This window comes from Mobula hypostoma, chromosome 29 (genome assembly GCF_963921235.1).
Source record: "Mobula hypostoma chromosome 29, sMobHyp1.1, whole genome shotgun sequence".
Taxonomy (NCBI): domain Eukaryota; kingdom Metazoa; phylum Chordata; class Chondrichthyes; order Myliobatiformes; family Myliobatidae; genus Mobula; species Mobula hypostoma.
The window spans coordinates 24,981,420-24,993,905 of NC_086125.1; the positions used below are offsets into that span (position 1 = coordinate 24,981,420).

Consider the following 12,486-nt stretch of genomic DNA (forward strand, 5'->3'; position numbering starts at 1 on the left):
TGGCCCAAAATATTGACTGTTTATTCCCTTCCATAGATAATGTCTGACCTGCAGAGTTCCTCCAACACTTGATGTGTGTTCCTCTGGATTTGCCAGCATCTGCAGAATCTCTTGAGTTTGAAATCTCAGAGGATTGTTTGAGGTGCAAGGGGTTATGGAGACAGGTTACAAGACACTGGGAACTGAGGAAAATGGAACAGAAATTGGACAAGTCCTTAACAATGCGACTGTAGATGTTTTTGTAACATCTAATTACAGTAGTTCAGACTTGACCTGAATTGTTATTTGTGAATGCCACAGGGAACACCCACAGCAAACTGTGACATGAAGTTGGTTGATACAAGGTAACTTTAGAGCATGGTATTCTCGATCCAATCCAATGTGAATTGTAGGAATGTGATGGAGTATTGATGGAGTTCATACTTTCTCACTGTTCTGCTTTTATGTTTGCAACTCATTCCCAATGACAAAATGATGCACTGACCCCCCCCCCCACCCTCCCATCTGCCCATTCTTGCACCCAGGAATACCTCAACAGTATCTTACAGCATGCAAAGGACTTCAAGGAATATCACCGATCGGTCACGGGGAAGATGCAGAAGCTAACCAAAGCTGTGGCTACCTACCACGCCAACACCGAGCGCGAGCAGAAGAAGGAGAATGAACGGATCGAGAAGGAGAGAATGAGAAGGCTCATGGTGAGTTGCAACCTGCACCTCCCATCCCACTAGCACCCCCTCCAAACACTTCCTCTGTGGGTACCAGCTGTGGTCAAGGGAAATGACCCCTTTGGCCTCCTGGGGTGTTAATCTGTTCAGCTGCCAGGGGTGAATCAAATACTGCACACAATCCAGCTTCGTACAGGTGTAAGACAGAATAGATGTGGGAATGGATGTATGAGCGATTTTTGCGATACCAATGTTACCTATGTTAGCGTTGACTGTCTATTAAGATATCTATGCTGGGTTTTTACATCTCCCTTATGTCTCACACTATCCCTATCTCTTCTCCTTGCTGCCTCTCTCTCTCTCTCTTTGTGTGTGTCATCTTTCTCACTGTCTCTTCCCCTTTTGGTCTTTTCTCCTCCGTATTTCTCTCTTTTCTCCCTCTCTCCCTCCTCCTCTCCCTCCCTCCCTCTCTCTCTCTCCCCCCCCCGCCTCTATCTATCTGCTTCTCTCGCCCCCTCACTCCACAGGCAGAGGATGAGGAAGGCTACCGCAAGCTGATCGACCAGAAGAAGGACCGGCGGCTAGCCTACCTGCTGCAGCAGACGGACGAGTACGTGGCCAATCTGACGGAACTGGTCCGACAGCACAAAGCAGCACAGGCAGCGAAGGAGAAGAAGAAGAAAAAGAAGAAGAAGGTCGGTGAGACGAGAGCCTTGGCGTGAGTGGGGCTGGGGGAGGTGGACGGCTCCTGTGCGTTCCGTCAGCTCGGAACTGATGCTCCTTACACAAGTACCGGTTGCCCCAAAGCACCTCCCAGGCAATCATAGTTACCTGTGCAATATATGAAATACAACGAACAGTTTGAAGATCATACCCAACAGTCATAAGATATTGAGCAAATGTTTGGGTTTTAAGCTTTAGTTAAAAGGGACTGAGGCTAATTCCTTTATTCCTCAATGTAGTGCCATCTCCCACATCTTCCAGATTTGAACACAGCAGCCTCTCGGGGGCCAGCCAAAGGTGCACTTTCCTTTTTAAAATTTGTTTTTTTATGATCGTAAGACTATACTGAACTCCAAGAACAACTGGTACAGGAGGTCTACCGCATCAGTGATCTGTTCATTGGTCAGAGCTGCTGGCCAGCAGGCAGACGATTCAGAGAAGGAAAAGCCGCTGGACGGCCAAGAGAAGCCGGTGGACGGGACGGAGGATGAGAAGCCGGCGGACGGGACGGAGGATGAGAAGCCGGCGGACGGGACGGAGAATAAGAAGCCGGTGGACGGGACGCAAGGTGAGAAGCTGGCAGTCGAGTCTGAGAAGGAGAAGCCGGTGGTTGGGTCGGAGAAGGTAAGCCGGTGCTCGTCCAGGAGTAGGAGAAGCCGACAGGCGGCTAGGAGAAGGAGAGGCTGGTGGACGAGCCGGGAGAAGGTGAAGCCAGTGCTCAGTCGGAGAAGGAGAAGCCGGTGGTCAGGTCGGAGAAGGTTCTGAGGAGTTGACATGTGTGCAGACCGTGCTGCTGCCTTCTACTCAAAGACATCGGAGTTGGTGCGTGAAAGCAGCATGTGGTCTAACTGTGAGTTACTGTCTTGGACGTTTCTCTTGCAATTACAAGACCCTGTTGGACATTCATAATGTGAGATGGCGCAGGGCTATTTCCCTTGTTTGGTGGTGAGGCAGCAGTGTGGCCTTGGATGTAACGAGAACCAGGCCTCATGCGGGCTCGCCTGCTGCTGCAGTCCAGGTGAGACGAAGCTGGAGGCGTTGTAGTATGGAGTCTGTGCTCGGCTGGGAGCTGGCCTCCGCCATCAATGTGCCCTCCGGTGTCTGACGGGCTGGATTGCTGGGAGCTGGCCTCCGCCATCAATGTGCCCTCCGGTGTCTGACGGGCTGGATTGCCGGGAGCTGTACCATCAATGTGCCCTCCGGTGTCTGACGGGCTGGATTGCCGGGAGCTGTACCATCAATGTGCATGCTGCTCAGGGACGTGGAATCTACATGTGTTTTCTCGCGTAATGATGTGAGTTTTTTTTTTCTCACTCACTATTTTGAATGTATGTTATGCACCTTGGCCCCAGAAAAATTCTGTCTCATTTGACGGTATCCATGTAAGGTCTGAATGATAATTAAACTTGATTTGATTTGATTTTTGGATTTAATTTGACATCTACCAGAGAGCTTGGGCCCATGTCTCGTTCAACATCAAACCCAAAAGAGAGCGTGCATTCCTTTAATACTGGCTCGATGCTTTGAGAGTAATAGAGAGTAATAGGAGAGCAATACAGCATGGATACAGGCCTTTCAGCCCAATCAGTCCATGCTGACCATGGTGCCCATCCAATGAATCCCAATTACCAGCTATCACCCTCTTCTTACATGAGACTATTGTACCTGTCTTTTCTGATAGCTCTTTCCCATACTCACCACCCTCTGTGTGTAAAAGTTGCCCCTCAGGTTCCTTTTAAGTTGTTTCCCTTTCACCCTAAATCCAAGCTCTCTAGCTTTGGACTCCCCTGCCCTGGGGATAGGACTAACTGCTCACACTACCTATGCCTCATACTGTAGATAAGGGTAAGCCTTCTGGTCAAATCTGTGGAGTGGTACAGGTGCCTTGGGCTCACCTCCTCTGGAAGTAGTTTTAAGACCATAAGGCATAACAGCAGAGGCAGGCCCTTCGGCCCATCGACTCTGGTCTGCCTTTCCATCATGGCTGATTTATTATCCTTCTCAACCTCATTCTCCTGCCTTCTCCCGTAACCTTTACCCTTTTTACTTACAGAAGCAGGAAAACGTGGATGGCTTGGGTTCGGCTGTCGGTCCTGATGGTGAGGTGAGTGATTTGGGTTTGTGATGTCAGCAACAAACTCTCCTCATAGATTAAACCTCTCATCTCTGGAATCAACTTGGTAAACCTCCTCAGCACCAACTCCAAAGTCAGTGTGTCTTTCCTTGAGTAAGAAGACTAGACCTTCGACTGCGACCAAGATGTCTTATGTTGTGGACAAGGCTTTCACCAAAGTATCTGTTCTTCAAACGGTTCTGGGCTGAAGAGCACGTTCTTATGATAAAGGCTGTGATCTGATCTGGTTTCCTCCCTCATCCCAACGACTCATGGGTTAGGGTTAGTGTGTTGGCACCAGAAGCATGCCAACACTTGCAGACTGCCCAGCTCAATCCTTGATGATTTGATTTGATGCAACTGTTGCATTTCACAGTATGTTTCAATGTACATGTGACATATAAAGCTAATCTTTAATCTTTATCTATCTTTAATTAATGACAGGCAGGCTCAGAAGCAGGAGCATTCTCCTCCTCTGAGATGTAGGAATGTAAGAAACAGGGAGAGGAGTAGATTATTTGGCCCCTTCGAGCTAAGTCTGTCATCCATCAAGATCAAGGCTGGCTTACCTTTGTGACACTTTCCTGCATTATCCCCTTATCCATGTAACATCAAAAAATCTGTTGATCTCGGTGTTGAGTGAACACAGATACCGAGCTCTCCCACCATCTTCCAATGTGAAAGTGTTCCAAAGGTTCAGCACCTTTACTTTGGTCGGATTTCAAGGGTCAAGAAAATAAAATCTAACAGCATTTCTATAAAACACAATGTACAAATAAGTATTCTATACATAGAGTGATTGTATGTACATTAAATGACAGTGGGTGATATGTAGGTAGTGGCGGGAGGTGGTGGCGTGGGTTAACGGGTTGAGGTGTTGATCTGCTTGAGAGCTTGGGGGAAGTAACTGCAGAAGTTTCTCCTTATCTCAGTCCAAAATGGCCCACCCTTATTTGTTCTTAAACCATCTCCCTGTCTCCAGCCCATCAAACCATTTTAAACTTCAATGAGATGTCAAACTTAACTCTAAAAATAACAGTGCTAGCCCATGCAGTCTTACAACAAGCCTGCCTTCCCTGCAGCCATTCTGGTGAATCCTCACTGTGCTCCCTCCATGGTGAGTAGGGAAGGGAGAGAAGGAATTGGGTGAAGGATTGAGGTGGGCGAGTGGATCAATGGGCTTGGTGTGGGGGAGAAGCAAAACGGCGAGCTTGACTCACTGGGAAATGTCCCTCGCCCTCAGCTGCTGGATGAGACAAGCCAGATGAGTGACCTGCCGGTGAAGGTGATTCACGTGGAGAGTGGCCGAATGTTGTCAGGAGCCGAGGCACCGAAGGCCGGACAGCTGGACGCCTGGTTGGAAATGAACCCTGGGTGAGTACGCAAGATCACAGCAGGCCCCCCGGGCAGTGTAGAATCACAATCACAATCAGATTTAATATATGTTGTGAAACTTGTTTTGTGGCGGCAGTACAGTGCAATATTTTTTTTTAAATTATAAATTATGATCATTTCCTGAGCAGTTAGATCAAAAATATAATGGGTTAGTGTTGATGGGTTGGGTCATTGTCTGCTCAGAAATCCGACGATGGAGGGATGAAGCTGTTCCTGAAACACTGAGCGTGTGTCTTCGGGTTCCTGTACATCCTCCCTGATGGTAGCAGTGAGAAGAGGGCATGTCCTTTGTGCTGGGGGTCCTCAATGATGGAGGCCACCTTTTTGAGGCAACATCTCAAAATACCCTCCATACCCTCGATATGAAGATCCCCTCGATGCTGGGGAGGCTCGTGCCCACGATGGAGCTGGCTGAGCTTGTAACCCTTTTCCAAGCCTGTACAGTGGCCCCTCCATACCAGCAGTTACAATGCTGTACATGGTGATAGAACAGAGGCACCGAGGAGTACAGGGACCTGGTTTCCTGAAAGTGGCTCGCAGGTGGACAGGCTGGTGACGAAGTCTTTGGCCACACTGGCCTTCAGTCAGGGCACCGAGTACAGAAGCTGGGACATTGGTAAGCTCACATCTGTAGCACTGTGTTTAGTTCTGGACACCCTGTGATAGGAAAGATGCCACTGAGCTGCCAAAGAGCGCAGAGGAAATTTACAAGGATGTTGCTGGGATCGAGGGACTGAGTTATGGATAAAGGCTGGGACTTTCTTTCATTGGAGCTTAGGAAAGTGAAGGTTGATCTTATATGGGTTTCCCAGGGTTGTGGAATCAAGTAGAGAGATTTAATCAGAACCTGAGGGGCAACATTTTCACCCAAAGTGTGGTCCGTACATGGAATGGTCTGCCCGAGTAAGTGGTTGAGGCAGGTACTTCGACGGGGAAGTTTTAGAGGGATATGGGCCAAATGTGACTAGCTCAGATGGGGATTTTGTTTGGCATGGGCCAAGTGGCCGAGGGGACTGCTTCCTTGTCTGACCCCTCTTTCCCAGCTCATTTCTGCACCTGTTATTATTTCTCTTTATTTCTTCCGAGCAGGTATGAGGTGGCCCCACGCTCTGACAGTGAAGACACTGGCTCTGAGGAAGAGGAAGAGGTAAGTTCAGAGAAGAAAGAGACACATGATCTAAAGCCTATTGAGCAGGAGCCCTCGTTATAACACACACCTAGTGGACCAGTGCACATAGACTATAGGAAGCATTATAATGCCCGTGGTTTTTTTCCTCCGGTCCAGCTGAGGGGGTCTCGGCCCGAAATGTCAGCTGTTAACTTTTCCGTAGATGCTGCCTGGCCTGCCGAGTTCCTCTAGCATTTTGTGTACGTTGCTTGGATTTCCAGCACCTGCAGATTTTCTCTTCTTTGTTGATAATGGCAGTTGTACCCATTTGATCCAGTTTTCACAAGGCCAGATCTTCCCTCCAGCTTTTTGACATCACTAACTTAAAAAAATAGTGTTGATATTTTTAAGCTGCCGTGTAATTAAGCACCAAAACGTAAACTAAACATTTTTTTAAAAGAAGGAACACAATCAGAGCAAAAAGAAAAGTCCATTTTAGTGCAAAGTGGTCAAAATGGTGGACAGGTACCTGATCTATTGGTGGCTGTGTTTCTTGTTCAGGAAGAGGAAGAGGAGGAGCAGGCGGCCACATCAGCACCACCTACTGCCCCCGAGGAGAAGAAGAAAATTCAGGATCCAGACAGCGAAGAGGTGTCTGAGCTGGACGCCAGGCAGATCATAGAGTAAGTAGAGCATTAGGAGCTACAGTATGGACTGGGATGGAGCACTGTGAGTGGAATTGGCACGGTCACAAAGGGGAACCAACTGGTATGGGACAGAATGGTTGGGAATATACTCTAAAACAGCATTACAGCTGACGTTCTGGAGCGTAATGTGTGTCAGCTGACTGGAGGTGAATGGGTGGGCAATTTATTGGAGCAGAACAGGTGAGCTGTTCTAGAGCAGTACAAGAATGGGTTTTCCAAAGTGGAATGGGGGGTTGTTTAGAACATGATGTGCAGGGTGGGGGTTCTGGAGCAGGATATAAGCAGAATCTTCTGGAGCAGAAGGACCTAACACGAGGGGGACGTCAGTGTGGACCAAGATTATGGGAAGATTGTGATGTTCAGGAAATGATGCAAGGAAGCTTATCTGGAGCTAGATGTGCAGCAGCCTGGGCAGAATAGGGGCACGCTGTTCTAGAGCAGAAGTGTTCTAGTGCGTTATGGGGGAAATGATTCTGGAACAGAATGGGGGTGGTGTCCTGGAACCAAACTGAGATAAAGATCTGTATGAAGCATAATGCTTTCTTTGGCTGAGAGGAAGGGAACTGTTCTGTGGTGCAGAATGTGTGGGATCTGCTCTGGGGAATAGAGAGGATGACAAAATCTAATCATCAGTCCGGAGAGTATTCCTTTACCAGATGGAGAGTTGTGACAGTGACGGGCCAGTTCGGTAGCATAGAGGTTGGCACAGTGCTGTTCAACGCTAGCTGTAAAATCAATCGGGGTTCAATTGTCTGGAAGGAGTTTGTACATTCTCCCCATGACCACATGGGTTTTCTCTGAGTGCTCTGGCTTCCTCCCGAATTCCAAAGACATACGGGTTAGGGTTAGTAAGAGTTGTGGTGACACTTGCAGATACCCCCAGCACATCTTCAGACTGTGTTGGCTGCTGATGCAAATGACGCATTCCACTGTATGTTTCGATGCTTCAATGTACAGCTGACAGGCAAGGCTAATCTTCTTCCAATCGCACCTTGCAGGAATGCCAAGCAGGACGTGGATGACGAGTACAGTGCGCCGTTGTCCAGCATGCACGGTCTGCAGTCCTATTACTCAGTCGCTCACGCGGTGACTGAGAGGGTGGATATTCAGTCCACCCTGCTTGTGAACGGTTTACTGAAACAGTATCAGGTAAAGGAGCGTCGGCTGGGTTCTGCTCTTCGCTTCATGAAGGCACGTTGGCTTCATAAATCAAAGTAATGTGTACAGGAGATGGGGTGTTACGTTGAAGTTGGATGAGGCATTGGTGAGGTCTTATTTGGCGTATTGTGTGCAGTTCTGGTTGCCTAGGAGAGATATCAACAAGATTGAAGGTACACAGAAAAAACTTACAAGGATGTTGCCGGGACTTGAGGTCCTGAGTTATAGGGAAGGGTTGAATACGTTAGGAGTTTATTCCCGAGGGCAGGGGAGAATGAGGGGAGATTTGACTTGGCTATACAAAATTATGAGAAAATGAAGAGAGGCTTTTTCCACTGAGGTTGAGTGAGACTAGAACTAGAGGTCACGGACTACGAGTGAAAGGTGAAATGTTTAAGGAAAACATGACAAGGAACTTCTTCACTCAGAGGGTGGTGAGCGTGTGGAACGAGCTGCAGCAAAAGTGTTGGATGTGGATTCAATTTCAACATTTAAGAGAAATTTAGATAGGTACATGGATGGAGGGCTATGGTCCAAGGGCAGGTCAATGGAACTAGGCAGAATAATAGTTCGGCACGTACTAGATGGGCCGAAGGGCTTGTTTCTGGGCTGCAGACCTCTATGGCTCCATGACTCTTTTGTCACTAACTTACTGTGAGATGTCTAGTTTCCACCCCATGCACTGCATCATAGTGGGTGGGCCCCCCCTTAGCTCCCCATCACTGAGACTCCTGCTGCAGACAACCATTTGGGATTTGGCCAAGGAATGTAGATTCCAAGAAGAATTAGTGACGTAGAGTTACAATGAAAAACCTGCTTGCAGCAGCATCACAGCAATGTAGCTACAGAGAGTGACACACAGAATTTAATTTATGCATAAGTTATAAAAAAAATAAACGAAAAGAGAGCAAAAAAAGAGCTTAGTGTAAGGCATGTTCCATAGCGTCCCATTGCTGAGGTAGTGTTAAGCACCATCACAGACCAATTGGGCTGAATGGACTGCTACTCCATTGACCACTGTTGTGTTATTGCTTTTTCCTTCTACTAGCTCGATGTACTGACGTTGTGACGTTCTGTATGGGTGGCGTGTTCTTCACTGTGCCTCGGTTACATGCGACAATAATAAACCAATCAACAATTATCGTTCTGTGTAACTCCTTGAATGCTACGCAGGTCAAAGGTCTGGAGTGGCTGGTGTCGCTCTACAACAACAACCTGAACGGGATCCTCGCCGATGAAATGGGCCTGGGGAAGACCATCCAGACCATCGCCCTCATCACATACCTCATGGAACACAAGCGCATCAATGGACCATTCCTCATCATAGTACCTCTCTCGTAAGGAGATCTCTGCTCACCTCTCTATGTCCTGGAGATCTGAGGGAGGAAAGTTGACCAGAATCCTGCAGAACCTCGACAACTCCCCGTTAAAGCAATGATTCCCATCCTTCTGATTAAAAACGTGGTTTATCCAAAGCATTCCATGGTTTTCCACAGACCGGAGCCAGATATGTTCTTGGGGTTAAAAAAAAAATGCAGAGTAAATTCTATGGGATTGCTCCGAACCATTTCATTTCCTGATAACCAGGCTCGTTTACATTTTCTCTACAATCAGCTCACTATAAAGGTTATTAAATTGGAGAGTGTGTTAACCTTTTAACCTATTAGAACATGTTTAACCAAAACCACAGAATCCATTGCCGCTGATGTTGTAATGACCCAGAGATCCTCCTTGGTCAACATTCCTTCCTCAACACACGAGATGCTGGAGGAATTTGTGTGTTGCTCCAGATCCTAGCATCTGCAGCCTCTTGTGTCTCCGTTCCTCCTTCATCCTTCCCGCCAACAGATGGTCATTTCTCTCATTTGCTGTCAGTGGGATCTTGCTGCATCCGTAAGGTCTGTCGCAGCGGGAACGGACTCAAAGGCAAAGGAGAAGCACCGTAGGCCCAGGGACAAGCAGCAGAGAAACATTTTATTTCTTTATATAGTGAATGTGGAAAAATGAGTCAGAAATCATGGAAGTGATTGCAATTTACTCTCTAGCCGTGGGTAGACCTAATGTCGGCCGTTCATGTTTTATCAGCACAGTCTAACCTGACCTCTGAGGTGTGTTTCCTGCTCTGTAATCACAACCCATCACGCTGCACAATCAGGAAGCGACGTGTTCTTTACAGCGATGCAAAACTCCAATCATGACCTTGATTATGTTTGCAGGACGCTCTCAAATTGGGCTTATGAGTTCGATAAGTGGGCTCCGTCTGTATCACGCATCTCTTACAAGGTAACCTCTAGTTCAGCTGTGACTCTGTGTGCAGGCATTTGGAACCAGACTGGTTATTACTGGAGCTGCAGAGATGATGTCTTTCTTGTTCCTCCCCCACACAGGGCTCTCCCGCGGCTCGAAGGGCCTTTGTTCCACTCCTCAGAAGTGGGAAGTTCAATGTCTTGCTCACCACCTATGAATATATAATCAAGGACAAGCATGTTCTTGCCAAGGTAAAAGTTTCCTCACTCCCTACAAAGATTTCCAGTATTCACCTTCTCCTCCTGCCAATTTGTGCTGAGGTATCAAAGAAACGTGGAAAACCTACAGCATAATACAGGCCCTTCAGTCCACAAAGCTGTGCCGAGCATGTCCTGACCTTAGAAATTCCCTAGGGTCACCCATAGCCCTCTATTTTACTGAGCTCCATGTACCTGTCCAGGAGTCTCATAAAAGACCCTATCGTATCCACCTCCACCACCATCGCCAGCAGCCCATTCCACCCACTCACCACTTTCTGCATAAAAAACTTACCCCTGACATCTCCTCTGTACCTACTTCCAAGCACCTTAAACCTGTGCCCTCTTGTGCTAGCCATTTCAGCCCTGGGAAAAAGCCTCTGACTATCCACACGATCAATGCCTCTCATCATCTTATAGACCTCTATCAGGTCACCTCTCATCCTCCATCGCTCCAAGGAGAAAAGGCTGAGTTCACTCAACCTATTTTCGTAAGGCATGCCCTCCAAACCAGGTAACATCATTGTAAATCTCCTCTGCACCCTTTCTGTGGTTTCCACATCCTTCCTATAGTGAGGCAACCAGAACTGAGCACAGTACTCCAAGTGGGGTCTGACCTGGGTCCTATAGAGCTGCAACATTACCTCTCGGCTCTTAAACTCAAACCCATGGTTGATGAAGGCCAATGCACCATTTGCTTTCTTAACCACAGAGTCAACCTGTGCAGCAGCTTTGAGTGTCCTATGGACTCGGACCCCAAGATCCCTCTGATCCTCCACACTACCAAGAGTCTTACCATTAATACTATATTCTGCCATCATATTTGACCTACCAAAATGAACCACCTCACACTTATCTGGGTTGAACTCCATCTGCCACTTCTCAGCCCAGTTTCTGATCCTATCAATCTTCCACTGTAACCTCTGACAGCCCTCCACACTATCCACAACACCTCCAACCTTTGTATCATCAGCAAATTTACTAACCCATCCCTCCACTTGTTCATCCAGGTCATTTATAAAAATCACGAAGAGTAGGGGTCCCAGAACAGATCCCTGAGGCTCACCACTGGTGACCAACCTCCATGCAGAATATGACCCGTCTGCAACCACTCGTCAGTGTTCATCTTCGTACACCCTACCTCTCTCCAGTTCACCTGTAAATGTTTGAGCTATGGCCTCTGGTGCCTTACTCTTTTCCAAATCCATTATCCAATCAATTTCCCAGCCCATGCATTAGCCAACCTATTGTCCCTCCCCATCCATTACCCAACCCATTGTCCTCCCCATCCATTACCCAACCCATTGTCCTCCCCATCCATCACCCAACCCATTGTCCCTCCCCATCCATCACCCAACCCATTGTCCCTCCCCATCCATCACCCAACCCACTGTCCCTCCCCATCCATTACCTAACCCACTGTCCCTCCCCATCCATCACCCAACCCATTGTCCCTCCCCATCCATCACCCAACCCACTGTCCCTCCCCATTTTACAAAGCCCACTGCCCCATTGTACCCATCCCACTGTCCTTCTTCATCCATTACCCAAACCACTGCACTCCCCATTGTAACCAAATCAATTGCCCCACCCCATCCATTGTCCAGCCCACTGCTCACCCCATCCATTACCCAAACCGTTGTGCTTCCCATCCAGTACCCAACAGAATAGTAGAATATAGACTAGATATAGGCAGAGAAATAGCAGCTGGAGGGAAATACCTGGACAAATGTGAAAGTGTTGCACTTTGGGAGGTGAAATGTAAGGGGAAGTATACGGTTAATAGGAGGATCCCTAACAGCATGTTTCTCCTGTCAGATCCGTTGGAAGTACATGATCGTAGACGAGGGTCATCGGATGAAAAACCATCACTGTAAGCTGACACAGGTGCTGAACACACACTACGTGGCTCCACGTCGCCTCCTGCTGACTGGCACCCCGCTGCAGAACAAGCTGCCCGAGCTGTGGGCGCTCCTCAACTTCCTGCTGCCTACCATTTTCAAAAGCTGCAACACATTTGAGCAGTGGTTCAATGCTCCCTTTGCCATGACGGGGGAGAAGGTACGTCCATGAGGGATGGTTGGAGGTGGCCTGAGCACGGGGTTTGTGT

General features: G+C 48.0%; 1 protein-coding gene across 6 annotated transcripts in view; it reads left to right on the plus strand.

Annotated features, from left to right (window-relative positions):
- The window catches only part of LOC134339258 (transcription activator BRG1), a 169,750-nt gene that overhangs the window by 96,154 nt on the left and 61,110 nt on the right, over positions 1–12,486 (plus strand). For all 6 annotated transcript variants that reach the window (XM_063035613.1, XM_063035619.1, XM_063035618.1 and 3 more), the window contains 11 exons: positions 525–698; positions 1,196–1,363; positions 3,445–3,495; positions 4,748–4,878; positions 5,989–6,046; positions 6,569–6,690; positions 7,713–7,863; positions 9,046–9,209; positions 10,089–10,155; positions 10,260–10,370; positions 12,195–12,437. In XM_063035613.1, coding sequence (XP_062891683.1) covers positions 525–698; positions 1,196–1,363; positions 3,445–3,495; positions 4,748–4,878; positions 5,989–6,046; positions 6,569–6,690; positions 7,713–7,863; positions 9,046–9,209; positions 10,089–10,155; positions 10,260–10,370; positions 12,195–12,437 — 1,440 coding nt within the window. The remainder of the gene's footprint in view (positions 1–524; positions 699–1,195; positions 1,364–3,444; positions 3,496–4,747; positions 4,879–5,988; positions 6,047–6,568; positions 6,691–7,712; positions 7,864–9,045; positions 9,210–10,088; positions 10,156–10,259; positions 10,371–12,194; positions 12,438–12,486) is intronic.